This window comes from Cryptomeria japonica, chromosome 4, assembly GCF_030272615.1.
Source record: "Cryptomeria japonica chromosome 4, Sugi_1.0, whole genome shotgun sequence".
NCBI lineage: Eukaryota > Viridiplantae > Streptophyta > Pinopsida > Cupressales > Cupressaceae > Cryptomeria > Cryptomeria japonica.
In genome coordinates, this window is record NC_081408.1 from 135,317,018 (window position 1) to 135,339,251 (window position 22,234).

At 35.1% G+C, this 22,234-nt stretch overlaps 1 protein-coding gene across 1 annotated transcript in view; it reads right to left on the bottom strand.

Annotated features, from left to right (window-relative positions):
• Nucleotides 1-9,994: 9,994 nt before the first annotated feature.
• The window catches only part of LOC131051654 (putative disease resistance protein At5g47280), a 30,824-nt gene continuing 18,584 nt past the window's right edge, over nt 9,995-22,234 (bottom strand). Inside the window, exons 5-6 of the mRNA XM_059219629.1 lie at nt 10,644-11,470; nt 9,995-10,401 (exon numbers count right to left, since the gene is read on the bottom strand). Of these exons, the coding sequence (XP_059075612.1) occupies nt 10,650-11,470 (821 nt within the window). The 3' untranslated portion in view covers nt 9,995-10,401; nt 10,644-10,649. The remainder of the gene's footprint in view (nt 10,402-10,643; nt 11,471-22,234) is intronic.

Here is a 22,234-nt window from a genome sequence, read left to right on the forward strand (position 1 = left end):
TGAAACCTCTGGTACACTTGCAAAGGGCAAAGGTATTCTGAAGAGAAAGCAGAAAGCACAAAGGGAACATGTGGTGGTTACTCTAGTGGAATCAAAAATTCAATCTAATTTTGATATTCACAAGGCACCTTAGAAGGGTGAATTTGCTAGGATAACCCGGAAGCCCCAATTCGGTGATGTGAAGGGTGAGAAGTAGAAGAAGAAAGTAAGCTTTCAACCTTAATCGACGGGCCAATCCAAGAAAGGAAAGAAGACAAAGTCTAATATTGATGAAGCCATTGAATCCGGTAAGATGAAAACTTTAAAAGAAGAGTATTGCATTATTCTTCCATTATCCACTCAAGAATTGATTGATGAGATTATAAAGGATGGTAATTTAAAGAATATATATGTATATTATGTAAATATGGATGATAAAGATTAGAGACGGATAGAAGAAGCAGTAATTTTGTATATGGATGTATTTAACAAGACATTAATTGAGTTAGAGAAATATCTACCCAAAGATTTGTACGGTTTTATTGATGCTAGAAGAAAGTCAGCAAGTCAGATGGATAGGGAAATAAAGGTAAGTGAGTTGGTTAATCATTGCACCAGCATCACCATAGAACAAATTGATAGATTGATTTCATTGGCAAATAAAAAGGAATTTCAGAGTAAACACAAGGTGTACAGTTTGATGGTTGGAAGAGTTGAAGAAATAAGGAGACACACCAACAAGATTTGGAAAAAGTTTATAACTGAGAACTAGCTTGTAGATAATGACTCTCAAAATAAAGCCACTCAGTTAGATAACCCTCTGGCAGTAACTATAAATAAAGATGAAGATACGCAGGATGGTGGTGATTAGCAATTTTTGGATTTTGTTGTTGATGAGGCTACAAACAATAATGACAAACTAGAAGAAGTTGTGGATGGTTCACCAAGTGGGGACATCGGTGCACAAGAGGGACCCAAGGAAGATAAATCCGGACATTTGGATGCTAAAAAGAAAGATGATGAGAAACAGACTGAACCAAATAAGGACAAGGATAAGGATAAGGGCAAGGGTTTGGAAACTTCGGTATTAGTGGCAATTGATATTGCTAAAACACTGAGCCTAGGGAGTTTTCCTCAATATAACATCAATTTTGATAAACCTTTTGCTCAAATTTCTCCGACTGAGAGGTTGATAGTTTTTGCTTCTCTTCAGGCGCAAGCCAGTCAAGAGTTATCCCAATCTGAGTCAAAGGAGAAGAAGCTAATTGAGAAAGCGGTGAAATTTTTGGGTCAGATGATACCGAAGTGCAACTTGATGCAAGCACTAGCTCATCCGGTAAGCTAAACAATTTAATTGATCATATCCCCAACAAATTTGATGCTTTGTCTAAGGCATCTTCCCTGCAAGACATGGAGAAGTTTAAGGATGCCAAAACTCAAACATTTTTGCAAATGATAAATAATGATAAGGCACAGTTAGATAAGGAGTTAAAACTAGTTGATGAGGCATTAGGAGAAGGCGGTAAAATATATGTCTTGTCTAATTTTGACTAATTTATAATTGACATAGACAAGCAAATAGAGAACTTGAAAGGACAACTATTTAGATCTCTTAGGCCTATGATCCCACAGCAAATCTAACCGGCAATATAGAGGGACAAATTTTTAATATCACTGAGCAGATCAAAAATTTTGAGGAGGAGAGGATGATCCAGCGAACAGGTGAACTCCAAAACCTAATTGGTCCCCAGCTGGACACCCTATTGTATCATCAAATGGATTGTATGCAGAATATGTCTCAGGATACTCCTACAGACATTGTTGCAATAGAATTTCACGCATATGTTTTGAATGGTTTTGTTTCAATTTTGGAGAAGTTGCAGGTAGGTTGGAACACTTACCTAGGGTTCCTTAAGTTAGCTTATGCAAATATATTGAAGCATGAATAGAGTTAATCCTCCAGTGAATGTATATATATGTACAACAATTTTGATGGACACCCTATCTTTGGCATTGTTGTCAAAGGGGGAGAGATGGGGTGAAAAATGTATAGAGGAGAGAGGAGATGAGGTCAAAAGTGTACAGTGTATAGACTGATTCTTTGTATGGAGTGTACAACCCAGTGTAATGTAGGCTTATGGATTGTTGGTCTAAGAGGGAGTCTTGGAACTCTTGTATTCTTTTATTCTTTCATCCAATAGTACAGATTTCAACACTTAGTCATTTTTCACGAGAGTTGTCATCAATGTCAAATGGGGAGATTGTTGGCAATTGACACTCATCAAGTGATTTCAGGAGATTTTTGGTGGTTGATTAGTTGTTTAGAGTTGTCATTGATGTCAACTCTTCATGATGATTCGATCTGGTAATCATGACTTAGCTTATCAAAAAGATGGAGGTAACTGGTAGATAGTTAACCGATAGAACAAGGTAAAACAGGGTATTTTGGTAATGTGTTGATCTGAAATCATCTCTATTGTTTACGTGTTTGTGGTGATTATTCTTGTGATCTCATTGTTTGGTAGGACCTATTGGAAGCGTGTCATTGTAATACTTTATCCAGTGCTATGGTGTATTTGAGATTGGAGTCGACTTCATCTACACGTTACATCTCTTGAAGTCAACTTGAAGGAAATTGTTTTTGTGGTGAAACCGGATATATAAGATCATTGTAGCAGTTAATTTTTATGATGTGTTGTTGTGTTAAGTGTTTGGTGATCAGTTTTGGTGTGATTGAGCACAGTTTCATGTGTACATTTTTCTTTCAGATCAACTGATAACTGACTGAGACCGGAACAGAGTAATCGACAGAGCAGAGACAGTCAGTGATACAAAGCCTAATCGAAACTCAATTTTGCATTGTCAGATTCTTTTGAAGAGTTCATTTCATTGTAAACTCACTTTGTAATCAAATTGTAAGTCAGTGAGACTTCCCTGAAGGTTGTAGCCTTTCGAGCAATTGCAATTGAACAGTGAGCTCTAGGCAGTGAGTCTGAATGCAAGTGCATTCCCCATCTATGTAATATTTATGTTCCCCTGGCCATAGTATATGAATATTGTGGGTTCCAGCCCCACCATGGTTTTTCCCTTTCTGGGTTTTCATGTAAAAATTCTCGTGTTGTGGATTTGTGCTTTTGTTGTTGCATGTTTATGTTCATATTTGTTATGCATTGTTAACCGATGGATAAAGAATAAGTTTGCAGTTTTAATTACTAGTAGATCCTTGGTTCAGCCCCCCTTCTCAGTGATCCCTGATTCCAAAATTGGTTATATTTAATCTGTTTTGAAGTTCCAGACTAATTAACTCACCCCTTCCCCCTCCTCTTTGTTATGTTGTGTGTTCAACATTGAGAATATTGTTGAAGTGCTTAGTCTCCCATCCATAAAGGATATGCTTCCCCGATGTTCTTTGACAGAAGAACTCTTAATTTTGCACCAAAGTAGAGGTCGCAATTTGAAACTGACATGTGTAATTGACAACATGATATATGTAACATACATTTACATGATAAAATGCTAATATTTTAATATCATGATATGAAAGATAGTAAAAAACAATTATTTAATAAAACTACTAATGATTTCAAACTTTGACCAAACCTATCTTTTAAATCAACTATCGACAAACAAATTATGAATAAAAACTAACTTTTATTTATTAATTCATATTTGACACCCATCCTTATATAGTATTTACATACTATAATGCATGCCCCTCCAAAACCCATCTTGGCTAGGCGGTCGTTTAACTATTTATATCACTAGTATTTCCTATCATACTATATTTAAAGTTTGAACATTAATTCAAATGATCTTATCACGTGAACTCTTTAAGCAATTTGGAAGAAAACAATCAAATAAATAAATTACTAATTTACCCAAATAAATTATTGACAATACACTGGAAAGTTTGAAAGCAGATAAGGTTTGGATAGGGTACACGACCCTCAAAATACGAAGATTCTAAAGAGGAGCACAGATTTTCCTATTGGTAAGTAAAGTTTTACACAATTGGACAGTACTGGTAGAATAGAGTATTTTTTAGTGATTGGCATCAGCCATCAACTCATGCAACATAAATTATAAACTCTTCAAGGTTCATATTTCAACAATAGTGAAGATAACAAGTTGGCTATTGACTGTATATATTATGATGTAGATAAGGCTCAAAATCAGTTTCATAATTGGCGTGGCAGAAGACTATCTATTAGATTTTAATCATGACTTTCAAAACAGAGCTATTATATATTTGAAAGTCTCAGCGATAGTGAATAAATAATCATGATTGACGATGTATGCAAGCTATGTAACAGAGGACTTTCAAAACAAAGTTATTTATATATTTGAAAGTCTTAGCAGTAGTGAATAAATAATCATGATTGACGAGACATGCAAGCTATGTAATAGAGAACTTTCAAAACAGAGTTATTATATATCCAAACATTTCAACAATAATAAATAAATAACCATGATATGAAGAAGCATGCAAACTATGCTACAGAATATACTCAAAAAGTCTCAGCAACAGTGAATAAATAATCATAATTGACGAGGCATACAAACTATGTAACAGAGAACTTCAGCACAGAATTATTATATACTAGAAAGTCTCAGCAATAATGAATAAAATCATATTATTTTTAGATGGAGCATCTCCAAAGGAGATAGATTACGTAATAAGAATGTGGGAAGAGCGCAAATTAGATAATGGTTTGTAAATCTGTAAGTAGATACGTTGGGGATACGTCATCTATTGGCAAATTAGAATCTCAAAAATATATATAAACAGGAAAAGTTGATAACCACTGCAAAATAGAAATGTGCACTAGTGGCTTCAAAGCCTAATCTATAATATTAACTCTAGGTTCGAATGAATACCCAAAAGTTTATTTATTTCCTATAATCAATGCATGCGGATTGGTTTATCACATAATCTTATGATTATTGTTTGATACGTTCAGGATGAAATTTTTAAAAGGGTCGAAAGTAAAAGAAACTAGAAAATGTTTTCATGTTTTCAACTGGAAAAGATAATCTATCTGAATGAAACATCAAGTGAATTTTGGGATAAAGTATTAATCTTCGCGTGCATACAGAGAAATATACAAAGGTTGCCGTTGAAATCACCGTGGTAATGTGTGTGCAAGTCGTAGCATGCAGGATTAAACTATACAAAATCCTACACAGAGTATGCAAATAAAATCTAAGTTTATAGGCTAAGCTCATAATGATGAGTTTCACTTTTTGGTTTCAATTAAATTAGCATTTTTCATTGAGATTATCATTTTCTGATATTTATAGTAGTTACACTGTTAAGAATCTAAAAGATGATGTAAATTATTTATTTGTAAAATTTTGTATATAGATCTTAAATACATATTTTTGAGAAATTTATAGATAAATTGTGAATCTTTTTACATAACTTCTAATAACTTGTTTGATGGTTCATCTTGATTATTTTACTTTGTGTTTGATAATTACCAGCACATTGATTTTTGAGTTGGAGATGTCTCCTTGACATTCAGGTTGCCGATGGTTCTTTAGAGCAATCACGGGTTTTCAATTCGGTTTGTGTGCTATCTGCATTTTCGCTGGCATTATAATTTTTTTAAAGGCTTTCTTAATAATTTGTTTTTATAGAAAAGAATATTTTTCAAAAGTGGTGTTTCTGTAGAATACATAACTGTTTTTAATAAAAATGATACCATTATGATTTTAAAAACATAGATTTGTCACACCAATATATAACGCATGGATATTTTTTCATAATATTTCGATGCATATATTTTTTAATTAATTTTTTAAGTCAAAATAAATATAATTTGATAGAGGTACATGTTGTAATACATAAATTTATTTGAATGCATTTGAAATATCTTTTTTTTTGGTTAAAATAAGGATACCAATACTTAAGGAACATATATTTTTAGTTTTTTTCTTTATTTACCTATTTTCCCACCTATATGAAACAAATATCTTAATATTTGACAAAAAAAAAACTACATTCACAAGAAAATAAAAATAAATATAATAATTAAATTAAATATATTCATAAATAAACTTTTTAGAAAACTTATAATACCTACCATTTTAATTAATTAAACTAATTTCCTCTTATAAAAGAGAGATGTTCTCACACAAATAGACCAAAAAATAACAAATATACTTAGAATATATAATTCCAAGTACATATCCTGTAGACAATGGCAACAAGAACATATAAAGCTCTTTTTGTATTTTGATTTAGGATTAACTATTCAGACATTACATGAACAAATTAACACATTCTCATAAAACACTTACACTTGACATTATTACAATAGCCTGACCCGACAAATTTTAAAATCCTTGTACACTGGCTCAAAATTCCCTTTCATAGTATCAAGGGAGAGAAGCTTAAAATCCATGTACACATGTCACATTTTCATTTAAAAATCATTTTAGAAAAGGAATATGTCAAAAGGCATATTAGCTCCAGTAGAGGATAAAATAGTGTTTCATACTCACTACAGAATGAACTGAAACTGTTGGAACTATTGGAGATGCACACTTTTTTCGAGGAAGATACCATCTTCAAAACTAATAATGTATTGACACCCAAAATTGTTATATGGCCACCTCAACACACTCATGACTTCAAGTATTGATGATGTGGCAAAATGCTTGTCAGCTGAGACTAATTTAAATGCAAATTAAATTGACTTTTGCTTCACTTTATTTTGAATTTCAAAAACACCTTGTGAAAGAAAATAGTAAACCTTAGCCACATGATCAACATAAACATCTCCAAGGATCTATTCTATTCCTAATGTGGCATCAAGCATTTCATAATGCATCTTGAACTGGTCATCCAAAAAATGAGCTCAACTTATCAATATTTGATTCTCCATTCGCATTGATTTATGAGAACATGGGGGGAGTATATTAGTTTCCTCCGCCTTACTTTAAACACTATCCTTTATAATTCCATCCCCTTCCAAAATTTGTACAATATAGAAGACTTTCAAAATTAGTCCTCTGTTGCATTACATTCATCAGTGAAGTTGACTATGAAGTTGTTTCAACAAAATTGAGATCTCATGTGGATCAAAGATTTATCTAGTGGAATTGACTTGGAACAATGAGCCCATGGTTCTTACCGAAGGGTGTTCTGAAAAAATTTGGGCTAATAAAGGAATCTTCTCTTAACGATATTTTTTAAACTAATGCTCTGAAGAGTTGGGATCAACTGAAAATGGAATATAATATCTGAGCCCCAAAAAAGGATTTTCTCAATTTTGAATAAGGCTTTCAGGAGCGTTGTTCCTTCTAAGGCTCTAAACAAGGATTCAGATTTCATTGGCATGGTACTAACTTTCATCAAATTTCTGCTTAAAATTTATAATTTGTGGACTAATGTGAGAGCAATGTTTGTTTGGCTTAATAAATGTCGGTTTTTTTCTTGATCTTATAAAACTTGGTCTCCTAGGTTGGGAAATATATGATCTATTTCTTTTCTGTGGAATTTAATAGTTATTGGCTTGTTTTTATCAAGTAAGTTTTTTGGTTCATTTGAAAAAAGAGAAATGGGAAAAGATGTCTTAACTCATCTTTTTATATCTATCGTCTCATTAGTTTTAACTATCCTAGACATTGTCAATAGTAGCATGTTGTGATGGTTAAGTTGATGTGTTGTTGTTCTTGCCATCAAGATTCAAATCCCACCGGTTCATAGCTCCGGATTAAAAGCATTTACCCATAAAAAAAAACTATCCTAGACATTCCTATAAACAGAATTAAAGGTCTCACAATTTTGTACAAATCAGAGACCAAAAGTACTCACTTCTTCCCTCATGATAGAGATAAACATGAGGAGCTTACTATCTTGAAGGAATTCATGACCAAACATAACTTCTTCCCTCATGATAGAGATAAACCTGACGAGCTTACTATCTTAAAGGAATTCATAGCCAAACATAAAATTCAAAGGCTACTGGAGGTGGACAAGCTTAGATCTAAGTATAGTGTTCAAATTAATTACTAGCCTGTGGTGAAAAATATAGATCCTGTTAATACGACTGAGCCTCCAATTGGTACATACGAATGTGAAAACTGTTAGGCTAGCAAAAATGTGAAAGGCTGTTGGGAATGATTGGTCCTACATGTTTTGAATCTAGCCTTTGTTATGTATCCAAATTGCTAATTTAGTAGCTACAAAATGTTACGTATCTAAATTACAGCTTTTGTTTTGATATGGGGCTTCCTTTGTTCCAACTTCAGCTTCTTAGCTTCTTATATAGTAACGTTGGACTGCTAGAACTCTACTCAGCTTCTTAGCTTCTTATATAGTAACGTTGGACTGCTAGAACTCTTCTCATAATGTATTGTTTCTATTTTATGCAATATTTTAATATAAAAAATTTAGAATAATATTATTTTCAATGCAAAACTTGAAAATAAATTTTGTGTTTTCTAAATGAATATTAAAATAATATATAATTTAAACTATCATAAATGTCTTTAAACTTGTTAATTTTTAATCTTAAACCCACCAAATGCAAACATGATGATTCATACATCTCACTAAATTTAATCTATTGTTCCAATAAATTGGTACTTACCAAAGTTCTTAACCAATAAGATTGATGCTAATTCATTTTTTAAGATGAACTCTATAACAAAAAAAATAAAAAATTATTTGACTAAAAGTGAAACATTTAATCACTTTTTTAAAATACCTCTAGATTATCGTTCAATGGTAGGAACTAATAATTAATACTTTTGGAAAAGTCAGGGAAAGGATTTAGTTACTTACTGTGCAAAGCTCTTACCTATGATTAATGTTTCAGATCTACATCATCAAATATGATACGACGTCAATATTCAAAAAGATCTCAAAACAAAAATTAGACCATTAGTTGTGTCATTAAATTATAATAGCTGTACATGAAGTCATGTTTTATTGATGTGTCAAAATGACATCACATGATTTATTACTTTTTTAATCTAAAAAATATATTTGATTTAATTGTATATACACATCATCAACACTCAACTTTAAAATCTCTTAAAAAAATATTATACTATTTTTTTTCAAAAATAAATTTAACTACTAATTTCAAAAAAAATTGATAATTTGTTTTACCTGGACCAAGTATTCAATGCTCATGGGTTCCTTTTGGTCTTGAAACCTAGTTCAGAAGTAACAAACTTGTATAGAGCTTTCAGAGCATGCAATTGAAGACTTGTGGGTCTATGTGTAATCTGTCTGGTGATGTCTCAGTCAGGTCTTGATGGATTTGTAGTGCAAATGGGCAAGAGAACTTTTAACAATCCAAACCCTAGCTTAAAGAAAACAAGAAACTTAGTCAAATTTGTAATCGGTTTGTCTATATGTACCAGTCAATTAGGTCTTGATGGATTTGTACAACAAGTGGGCAAGAGAACTTTTAATAATCCAAACCCTAGCTTTAAAAAACCAATAAACTTAGTCAAATTTGTAATTGGTATGTCTATTTGTACTAGTAAATTAGGTCTTGATGGATTTGTAGTCCAAGTGGCCAACAGAAAACTTTGAACAATCCAAACCCTAGCTTAAAGAAAACAAGAAACTTGGTCAAATTTGCAAGTGGTATGCTGTTACTAGATTTTCAGGTCATTGTCTTTCCAAAAAATTTGTAAAATTTGACATCCCAATCCAGTCTCTAAATTTGTAAGAATTGACTATGCTTCCTGTGACAACTAGAATTCAGCTTTGCAGTACGGATCAATTGACATGAAGCTATCTACTCAGCATCCTGTAGGTGCAGTATGGATCTGTTTAGATTCACTCTTAACGCAGTTGGAGTGAATGTACACTGCTTAACAATTGGTGCCTTCATCTGTGACGTCTGCCCAACTATACCTGCATCCGTACACATCCAGAGGCAGAGTATTTAACTCTGTCCTATATTTTGATGGGGCCATCTGTCTAACAAAATTTAGAACTGGTCAAATTCCTCTAGTTAAGGAGTCACAAGATTCAAACAATCAGAGATGTAGAAGAACCCTATAAAGTTTTAAGTCAAATATATTGAGCTTACATAAGCTAGAGAGCCATCATCAAGATGTCCTTAAGAGCTATATAGTCAACACAAGTAGTACAACTACTTATTACAAATTATAGCAAATAGTGCCATCATCAAGATGTCCTTAAGAGTTATAAAGTCAACACAAGTAGTACAACTACTTATTACAAATTATAGCAAATCATTGCATAATGTCTCAAACCAAAAACAGAAAAAAGAAATGCGTACATCAGCAGTTTATCTAGAATAACTGGCGTTCAGATGTCCACTCATTTATGGTCTTATTCCACTCCCATGAAATTATCGGCACCCCTTCCCAATAAATGATTATATTAAGGAAGCAAAGCAGCGCCCCAAGAGGGAGTACACATTATTTCTGCAATTAAAGAATTTCTTGTTAGTCAAGGTTTAGCTTACTAAGGAAAACTGTATATATGAAATTCTGAAATCCTAGCTAATCTTTTTCAATATTAAATTCTGAAAAGGGGGAAAAACAACATTGTATAAACATTTGGAGAATATTTCAGATAAAGAATTAACAAAAAATACCCAACTGATAAATATTATACAAATCGATTGCTTGCCAATAAGAAATAAAGAGAATATTTGGGTTCTTACCCCCACTTAATCATCAAGCCAGTCCAAACTAAATTGTGCTTCAGCAATCTCCACGTTAAGTCCTGGAATTGAAATGGCCTTGGCCTTAAACCACTGGTTTCCAATCTTATCATCACAGATAACATGCTTTAAAGAGCTTAGTTTACAAACACTTCTAGGCAACTTCCTCAAGCGAGAACATTCTCTCATGTCGAACTCCCTCAGCTTCTTGAGTTGTCCTATTTCCTCTGGAAGTTCTTTCAAGCCCTCACATACTGAGATATCTAAATATTCCAAGTTCACAAGATTCCCAATTGATGCTGGAAGGTCTTTCAATCCAGGTAATGCCGATAACCTTAGCATTCTTAGAGAGCTCATGCGTCCAAGATCATATGGTATCTTCTGAACCAAGTGGCAGTTGGTAATAGACCATGTCTGAGCGTAGGGCATATGGCAGATACCATGGGGTAACTCCTCCAAATCACTACAGTGATCTAGGTTAAAATCTTGCAGGTTGGTGTTGTTGAATGTAGAAATTTCTCCCAGCCCTTCACATAAGCTCAAAGATAGCTTCTCTAAGTTCTGTAGTCCTTCAATGCTCCTTTTTAAAGCAAGCGGTGAAGTCAGCCTCTCCAAGCGGACACTCTTGAGTTGAGTGAGCAAAGATAAGGCATCTAAACCTTTCAATGTTGCCCTCTTTGAACTGTAATTGAATATCATAAGATATTTCAGATTTTTCATGGTTTTCATGAATGGGGGAAGATAGTATTCACTTGCAGTAAAGATTAACACCAGCGCCTCAGTCTTGGGAAAATCAATCTCATACCACTGACTTTCATCCATAGGACCTGTATTGATTAAATCAGAAATGAAATCCAATTAGAACATTCTATATTGACCATGAATAGTTGCTGCCTAGTTAAGTCCTCGTCATATAAAAATTAAATCTGATGAGATGCAAAAATGTAAATCATAAAAACACAGTACACCTATGCTTGACAAGCAGACAAATTTAAGATGTCACAAGTGATGTTTTACATTCATGTGTAAGCACAAATAACAAACACAAGTAATCCAGAAAGTTAGTGTTCATCACAATAGCCTTAGCTCCATTCTGCACAGGTCCAAACACCTTGCCACACAGGAAGACAAGAAGTAACCCCTTCTTTCAGCAGGAGGTGGCTAAAAGTAGCTTGTATTGTGGGAGAGACCCTGTCTGCAGGGAGTCCATGCCATGCCTCTGCCATGATACCCTTCTCACCCATCCTTAAAATAAAGTAAAAATAAATCAAATCTGATCAGAAAATTGTCTTATTTATAAGAGAGACAATTTTCTAACATTTTGCCGACCTTAATGGAAATGAAAACAAAATAATTAAAAAAGTACAAATCAACCTAGACAGTCAAAAATGGGAAGGAAACGAATTTGTCCCATCGATGCATAGGCTGGAGTATACATAGAGATCAATAAGGAACATGCTAAAAGTTTATGCATATGTGTGTGTTAAGGAGCGATTTCACTTAAGACAGCAAATTCATAAAGTCAACAACAGCGATTGATTAAGTGAAGGGGCAAAGGGTATGTTTTAAGAGACGCCACTCCCAAGAGAGTTGTGACCATGGGAAAAGACATAACTCTTCAATACACATTGTCAAATTGAGGAGATATATACAGCAGGTCAATACTCAAAGGCTGGCATAAAAGAAGGATCAGAAATTCTAATATATATACTCTGCATACAGGGAGGAAAGGAAAAAGAAGAAACATTTACTAGATAATCAGAAAATCAGACCTGGTCGAATAGAAATAAAATAAGCATTCAATATTTATTTATTTTATTTTATTTTTTTAAGCAAGACAGCTTAGGGAGCAGCACCCTTTCTATTAAAACCAAATAGACATTACATAGAGATAGGAGCTAAGCACTCAGTTATACAGATATAAAATCCCATTACCTACTTCTAGCACCCTAGCAACCATCTCCTCAGGCATGATATCCACATTCTCCCCCATGAACGCCTCAAATTTGTCCAGGCTGTATTCCTTGACCACCCCTGCCTTAAATAGAGCCCATGCCTTCTGTGTTTTCAACTTTTTTCCCTCAGCATTAAGACTGAAATAACCCAGCATACACGCTGAATCTGGGACTGCCTTGACACCATCCATGGCTCTCATCACCACCTGAGATAGGTCCTCCCGCACCATTCTCCACACTCTCCCAATGGCCGAAGTGGGTAGCCAAGAACCTACACAATCAGGTCAAATAGACTCTCCATAACCACCCCGTCATGAACATGACCATCACTCCAGAATTCAGTCCCCAGAATCTGGATTACCGTCTCCTTTTCCTTATCATTCGCCTTGTTAAAAAGGTGGTTGACTTGTTCCTCCGGCGACTCCCTCAGCCCAGCCTGCTTGATGCACAGACACTTCAAACCAAAATCCTCAGCCATTTTTGACAACTCTGCTATTTCTTTTGTGCCTTGAGTACACCTCTTCTCCTTTTATAAACAAATTGCCACGATCTAGAATCATCTCTACGGATTTCAATCCCATCCACCACTAAGAACTAAGGCTTCGCTCTGTCCCAAACCACTTCTAATACAATACTAAATCTGCACAAAATCTTACCATACCAAGAAACTGTCGCCAAAACACTATTCTCCGATATCGATGTCAAAAAACCAGGCACGGACACACTTTCACCCCTGCCACCTGTGCATTGGATAAGATAGGTCTTATCCAATCCCTTCCCAAGGATGTACCTCTCTATCCTCTCCCAAAATAGTACTTTAACTCATTCTGCAAAGACATCTCTCCAACTGATGCAGAGCATCTATTACAAACCATAAAACCTTCAAGGGTATTACTTACCCAAAACTAATACAAGACCTTCAACTTGACTCAAGAGGCATATAACAAGATTAACCACTCTTCTCAACTCCAAAATTCACAATCTGATCATTAAATGACAATACAAATGATATTCATCCATTCTACAAGGCAATCACAACATAACCTTTGCACAAGGACTGTCTACCAAGTACTTCCACCATACGCAACCAATCAACCCCAAACCACTTTCAAAGGTTAGATTCCATCCCTACAGACCTTCATTCAAATTTCAGATCATAACATTCACCACAACATGAGAGAACAGATTCTTTATTGCCATGGAATACCCTAGTTCAGGGTTTCATCATTAGAAAACAATTTTCACAAAAACAATCACAAATTCTTCAATTCTTAACCAAATTAAGTCAGACAAAAAGCATTGGAAAGAGGATTCAGAAACCTTTCCAATGCATACAGCCTTTCTTCATTATGATTCCTCGTGTGGCCATACCAAATGCTGCAACAGGACTATTCCTACCTTTACCAGTCTGCTTTTCACAACGAACTGTAACAAAGAGTCATTAATAACTTTTTAAATATTGATAATGAAGGTAATTGCTCCAGCCAGACTTTAGATTGCCTAGTTACAAAACTTTTCTCAAATTTATAGTCAGATCCAACGGTTAAAGCAAAAGTTATTAGGATTTTTCCAAAATGGGTAACCCTTGGCAGGGTTTTGACAATTTTTGGAAAAACAAACATATCTTGCCAAATACTCCACAAAAATGCATAACAAAGGATTCATCTGAAAGCTATTTTATTAGTCCATCATTCAAAAACATCAACATATCAAAATTACACTAAATGTGAGCCTCCATGGCTCTGTGACAGTCACAGATTCCTTAAAACCTTACGACAGTTTGAGGGTTTGATGGATAACCTTTGTCAAATCCCCTCCAAACTGCTCATCACCCCATAATTTGACCAAACATTGAATTATAAGCCTTTTCCAATCCCTCTAACTGCCTAACCAACTCTAGAACCGAACCATTACATTCTTGCAACCTTCTTTTGCACTTTCTTGTAAAGTTGCTAGGTTGCAACTTTTACAATTTTTGACAAATTACTACTAAACTTGACCCTAGCATTCATGGACACCCCTAACATGTTATGATGGATTAAATTTGACCAATTACAACATTTCAAACCTTTTTTGGTTGTTCTTCACCCTTTGACCATAGTTGACCCTATCAGGACCTTTTAGGTCTCTTGGAACAAATTGGCTCATCAAGCCTTACAAAGTGAATCATTTGGATACCAATGGTCCTTAAGACCTTGCAAATCATTAATAAAACATTACAAATAAAGACAAATGCAATTTGACCTCATCATACATCTCCATGGCTAGGTGGTCCTACACCATCAACTCAACAGTGTCTCTGCCACTTTTGATTTCTTCATTGGGCAGCCAGTCAGCTGCCCTGTTTCGTTCCCAATAGGAATGATTAAAATGGTACTCTGAGAATTTATTCAACTTCTCTTCAATCACTAGTAACAATCGTTTGAGTTTCCAACTACTGAAAATAGAATGCATCACTCCATTTAACACCACTTGAGAATCCTCTTCAATAAGTATGTTCGACACACGCTTCTCCACACACATCCCCAACCCTTTATCTGATGCAAACAGCTCTGCCTCATTATTGGTAGCTACTCCCATCGATCCCATCACCGCTAATAGATAGCATTCTACCCGAATCATCCCTCAAAATTGCACCATACCCTGCCATTCCCGAATTCCATTTATTGGCTCCGTCAAAATTCAATTTAAACCAGACCAGAGATGGCGCCCGTCATTGAACGCCCATCTTGGTAGACCACTTATCTACAATGCTGCAAAATACTGAAACCTTCAAGCCCCATTTTTCCTCCATCACTCTGTCCCATTTGGAAAAGTTCTTAAACTGTTTCCCTTGCAACTTTCCAAGGGACCTCTAACGAATGCCTAACCAAGCATTTCTTGTCAAGGGCTGAGAGGCCCCTAACATTCCAAGTAAGGATCCTCATAGGCCTCCAAGGAAGGATTTACCTCCCTTGGATCTTCTCAAAAATTTGATTACACTAACGATACCTTTCTCCTTTGCCTTGTCTTCACACTTTTGTTTGTTACTCCTCCCTCTGCACACTTTTGTTTGTTACTCCTCCCTCTACTTCCTTTTGGATCTCCCCAACAAAGCATTAGCCGATTGGCTAATGCTTCTCAGATCAATAATAACCAAGTCATCTTCATTATCACACTCCTCTTCTGACCTCATGTCGTAATCGACCTACGTGTCTAACAAGCCCATTTGAGCATCCTGAGCTTTGCTTGAAGCCTTGCCTCAGTTTGTGTCCATGATTATGGTAGAGTAGCCATCCCTATTTGAATTGTCTCTGCCAACCTCCCCATCCTTGGCTCCAATTGATTCTTTGATGACCAAAGCCCCTGAAGGGACTATTGTCTCCTTCCTCTGAGGTGTAACTACCTTCTCAACAATCTCCTATCTCTTAGGCTTTGGAACCCATCTCCTTGCTGGCCTAACAAAGATTTTGCATTCCTTTATCATATGATTCCTACTACCACAGCGGCCACAATATCAATTTATGTCTTCCACTTCAATCTGTTGCATCCATTTCCTTCCTGCCAAATTCAAACAAATCTTGGAAGGAACCCTTTTAACCGCTGCAATTTTGATACTGGCGTACAAATAGGAGTCGTTATCCACTAGCCCCTCATCAATTTCCAATAAGGTTCCCAACGTTCTACCAATTCTCTCCAAACTACTCACCCCAATAATCTATCAATAGATTGTACAAATGAATCCAAATAGGACTGTCATACGGAGCCAAAGGAACCAGGTCAAAATTGGTAAACCACGGTTGCATGTATAAAGGATGATTATCAACAAACCAGTTCCCATGGAGGAGAATCTTCTCCTCCTCTATTTCTACAAAAATGACGATGAAGAATCCCCTTGGAATGAATTTAACTACCACCTTGGACTTCCAATTCTCTTCGATCCAAGATTTTATCCGTCTTCTCTTGTATTTCGGCCCAACAATCCCGTAGATAACCGCCAGTTCCTCCCAAAGGTCAATGTCTTCTTCTATTTCATCTAATAAATCAATCTCGACCAATTCTACTTCCGCCTCCGTTTGGGCTTTCGACTTGAAACCAAAAGTTGTTCCTCCATGAACATTGCCTGCGAATCCGTCATTGTCTCCTAACGGTTTTCTTTGACGCTCTCTCATCCTCACAATAATGGTCCTTACTACTTTCCCATAATAAAAATAAAATAAGCATTCAATATTAATAAGCACATAAGCCAATAAAAGACAGAATTTTGGCTTACTATTGTCAGCCTAAAATTAATAAGATGATGTGTGTAGAAGTGAACTAAAGAATGGAACCAATCATATATGGGTTAATAAGGAGACACAAGTAGTGAGCGCAGAGACAAGTAACCCTTCTAAGTAGACCACCCCGTGTTGGATGGACGTGTTCCTGCCAGTTGTGGACCAAGGGGTGTTGTATCACGCCCTTGGGCTTATTTGAGACGAATGTTCAAGGGTCTATTGTACTCTCCTCTTCAACCCTACTATGGTTGGTTGGTGGAAATAAACTATAAATTAGATCTACATAGGAAATGTTATTTATTTTAATTGCTTATTTACTTCAAGTTTCAATAGCTATCACATGTTTTAATTATAAAATATTGTTTGTAAACAAATTTTGTTGCAGAATTGTTACTTCGGGCAAAAATCGGGTATACCCTAATTAGGGGACATTACAATGGATATCAGAACTTTAATCATGCCGACCTACGAGACAAGTCTACTTAACCGCCATACAATTAGGGTTGACTATTGAACCCTTTCTTAAGTAAATCAACAAATAAAATCAAATAGGCCAATGTTGCACATCTATTAGTGTGTGCCTTTCACCAGAATGCTTCTTGTCTTACATGTATCTCGGTATATGCTTCATGCCTTATATGTATTTGCATGTATGCTCCATGCCTTGCGTTTTTTTATACATATACTTCATTCATTAAGTGTATTTGTGTCTACATTTCATGCCTTGGGTGTGTTTAATTATGTATAATGCCTTACATGTATTCATGTGCATGATTTATGCCTTACGTGTATTTATGTGTATACTTCATGCTTTACGGGGATGCTTCATACCATACATATATTTATGCCTTACATGTACTCATATGTATACTTCACGCTTTACATGGATGCCTCTACCTTACGTGTATTCATGATTTACACCTTACGTGTATTCGTGTGTATGATCCATGTCTTATGTGTATTCGTGCATATACTTCATGCTTTACATTTTTTATTCTTGCCTGTGTTTTCAGCATGTTTATTCCATGTGTATTTTATGTGTACTTTTCTCATGCATACTTCATACCATAGGTACATTTGTGTGTTTGCTTCATCATTGATGTGTTTACAGCATGCTTACTCCATAAGTACCTTTCTCATATATAGCTTGTTTCTTACATATGCTTCGCTTCATGCCTTACATGTTTTACGCCTTACATGTATTTATGTGTACGCTTTATGCCTTGTGTGTCTTTAAGTGTATGCTCCATGCCTTACATGTATTATGACTATGCCTTGCATCTTATGCTTCATATCTTATGTATTTATGCCTTGTGCATCAGATTATATGTTTGCTTCATAATGTTTTACTCCATGCTTAACAATTATGAAAATACCAAATCAATCTAGACTCTGTAAGAGCTTTCAAATATTGCCATAAATGATAAAACCTACTTTTATCGAGAAAGTTAATAAGCAGCTTTAGGTTGATATCTCATGGTGTATTACAAAAGCCAATAAGTAAGATGCCTCAACCTTCCCTGATGTTTCCAGGACAATGATGCAAATGTTACATCCACTGCAAACACAAGGTCATTGTAAGATTTATTTGTGTCTAGTAGGAGCAGCAAATGTTGACACTCATAACTCTGATTCTGTAACAACCAAGACTTGCACTCAGAACTAGGTAACCAAGATGTAACACTGCGTCCAAACACAGTCAAATATGTATGAAGATTTGCCTTCAAACTCTGATATAGCGAAAAAATGGAAATATTAGTGCAAATTCAATCAAGAACCCGGCCATTAGCATTTTGGGCTCAATAAGTTGCACATAAGAAGTTACGAAATTTAAAAATCCCAATTCATAGATTTGCAAGCTTATAGAATTTTTTGTCATAAAAAGCATCTACTATAGGGAAAATATTGGGCATTACCAGACTCTTGTACCACAAGGTTCCTAGTACTCCTCCTCATAGCAAGACATCTCAGTCTCTAAGTCAGATGGTAATTCAGTCATGTTCCAAATATCAACATGAAATTTGATTAAGCATCTTTCATGTTCTGTAAAGTCTAAACGACACAGCCTCTATACATTTTTTAGAAAGTTAACTCGCCAATTGTCATAAGATGTTTTGACCTAAACATAATCATCCCACAACTTATGGAACAAGAAACCTAGACATCTCTGTACACCAATCATGAACAGTGCATAATGGTGTGGTAAACGTTATTTAGGGTACAATATGTTCCACTACCACGGACATAATCCATACATGTGATACTCTTTGTTCTGGAAGCTCTTCCATTTTCTAACTCTAAATAGTACTTATCATTTCCCAAATCTGCTTCCCATTATCACACGTGGTGAAACCACACTGGAATCATGTTCAAGATTAAAACAAGTATTAGAACCTAATAAAGTACAGAACCAAATTACACACAGTGATCTGTCACTATGTCAAGCTTCTTCTTTACGAATATAAAGGTACAGCTATCACACAAACAATCAGGATTCAATATGCATATTCCTAACATCATAAGATCTCCATTTTAATTGTATTACCATTTCATAACATCATAAGACCTCTATTTTGTATTACCATTTCACCCTAAACAGCTATGGTCTATCATCAATAAAGAGAAACTCTTTGATTGGTCTATTTTGTAAAATCATAGATACGTATCATGCTTCTAATCTTCATCTTAATATATGTTGAGCTCACCCTTGCTTTAACACAAGGGGACATCCATAAAATTGTGCAGACTTTGGTGATGCCAAAGGGGGAACCGATTTTCAGATGGATTGCCTTCTTGTCCTTCCTCTCTAAAGATGAGAGATAACTTATTCAAAATTAGGAACCTTGCCAACTCTTGATTATGTCGTTGAGAGTTATTAACAAAAAACATATCCTAGTTCAAAATTGCAACTTGAGATAATATCAGAGTTGCGCAGCAGAAGCTAATTATATCATATGAAGGATCTTGTTACATCCCTCTTTACATGGATGAATTTATTTTATTGTAGAGATTTGTATTGCTAACATTGCAATTGATATAAACATTAGAGAGATGAATAATATTGACATGAATATTTATATTAATTATTGTCTAATATGTTTTTATTTAAATTGTGGATTCGTGAATGGCTAAGATTCAGCCTTACGTGGATGTGGGATAGCTAATGCCCTCAGAAGGGAGGGAGAGTATCATCAAGGAGAGTATTGTAGACCTTAGAAGAGGACTAAATTGCTATTGATGCCCGGAACCATGAGATAAGTTGGCCTAGGTTAGCGGTTGTTGTTTCCTTGACCAGGAAGTCGAGTTGTGACCTTGTCAGTTTACAACCATCTTAGAAATATATCAAGGAATAGGAACTAAAATTATATCTTGTGATAAATTAATAAAATAAAATAATAATAAATACATTTTATTTCTTTTTGTATAAAATGTGTGTATATGCATTCGAGTAATTTTGCAATTAATGCATTATATACAAATAAGTATACACACACACATATATAGTGGAGACTATAATCAAATTGCAATTCTTATTATCAAGAGGGGGTTGCGGGTGTAACGCCACCACACCACCCTTTGTAACAGTCAAGACTCAGTATATGTGTTGGGAGTGAATACTATAAATTCATATTCTAATTTGAGGAGGGGTTACTTACACTCTCTCTCGACTCAATCTTTCATTATTATTATTGACAAGTGATACCGAAGTAACACGAAAACCAATGCATTTAGCAAGGGGACATTGGAGGACAAGACTAAGGGTCTCCTCTAGAAGAATCGACACTAGACTAGGAACAGGCATGTAGCCTTGACTTTTATTTTGTTTTTAATGATAATTTCAAACGGAGATGTTTGCCATTGAAATCTTTCATTCTTCATTTGGAAATGATTATACAGTCCGATCCTTGTTCTGTTGTATCATGTTTAGAATGTCTCAGTGTGAACAGTATGAATCAATCACTATTTTGATAATATAATGCCTTATTGAGATCAACATGTTTAATCTATGCATATAGAAATAATCAAAACCATGCCATAGAAGACCAGCATGGTCGAGCTTGTTGCATTATTTATTCAAAAAAAAATCTTGGTCGTCTAGTATCGAACTTCATATGAAATCATTCTATTATACTTAAATTTTGTCATGGAGTGGGAAAAGAGACGAAGTCTTAGAGGACATTTTCTTTTCCATCAAGGTTTCATGTTGTTTAAAAGAATTTTTTAATCGATGCCACTATGAGTTCATATGAATTCTGTCGAGAGTCGTTGGCTCTTAATGTTCTAATACATCTAAAGACAACTATGTCATTATAATTGTCTAAGTTATCGGTTCGGGTTCGGGTTCGAAGAACTAGTACGGCAAAATTTTGAAAAGGGGTTTGGGTTCTTTAGTACAAAAACATGTAAATTATATACATACATACATACATATATATATATATATATGCACCCTATAAGCATGAATTAAGATTAGCATGTCACATAGCATCATATAAACAACAAAACCAACAAAAACTTATAATCATAGCATCATGATCACACCATAATAGCATCATATACATCAGTTTAATATCAAAATGACAAAACATTCAAGTATCATTGTTTCACCTTTCAACAATTTAAAGTTTAATCATCAAATGGATTCTCTAATTCATCATCCTCATCCTCCTACTCCTCATCCTCCTCATCATTGACATTAGATGAACCAATGCCAATGCCACTCGCACTATAAGTTTGCTCGCTATCCAAGTCATCAAATGCAACAAGCTGAGAAGTGAAAGCATCGAAATCAGTATGCTCTAGCTCTATATCCCCACATCTTGGTTTCCCCTTGCTTGTAGTCATGTTGCTTGTGTGAAATAAGTTGTGTTGCATGGGTACCCGAACCCAACCGCCCAGAACGCGTACCGGAGACTAGTACGCGTCTCCCACATCGGAGACTCCACATCAACGAACCCTCCCATCTCCACCCTAAATAACACACGCAAAAGTCAAAAAGTTTGACACGATGCATGGGCAGAAGCAAAACCACCGACGTGAGCTCCATTTTCAGACATTTGTATGACATTTTGATTTGACTCATTTCACATTTGTGTACTTAAACTTCAAAGTTAATGTTAATTCTTGTTTTGAAAGTTCAATGTCATTATATTTTCAGTTTTTCTATAAATTATTATATTATATTTTTAAAAAAAATTGGTGTCTCCAAGTTACGTCGTCTCCTATTTTGAAAAAATAGTCATACCGGTACTGGTACCAATCTCCAGCATCTCTGAGTACCCCTGTACCCATGCAACCTTGGAAATAAGCCAAGTTAATGTTTTAAAACTCACTTGTAGAGTTATATTTTAATTGTTTATGTGGTGGATTTCACTAAAAA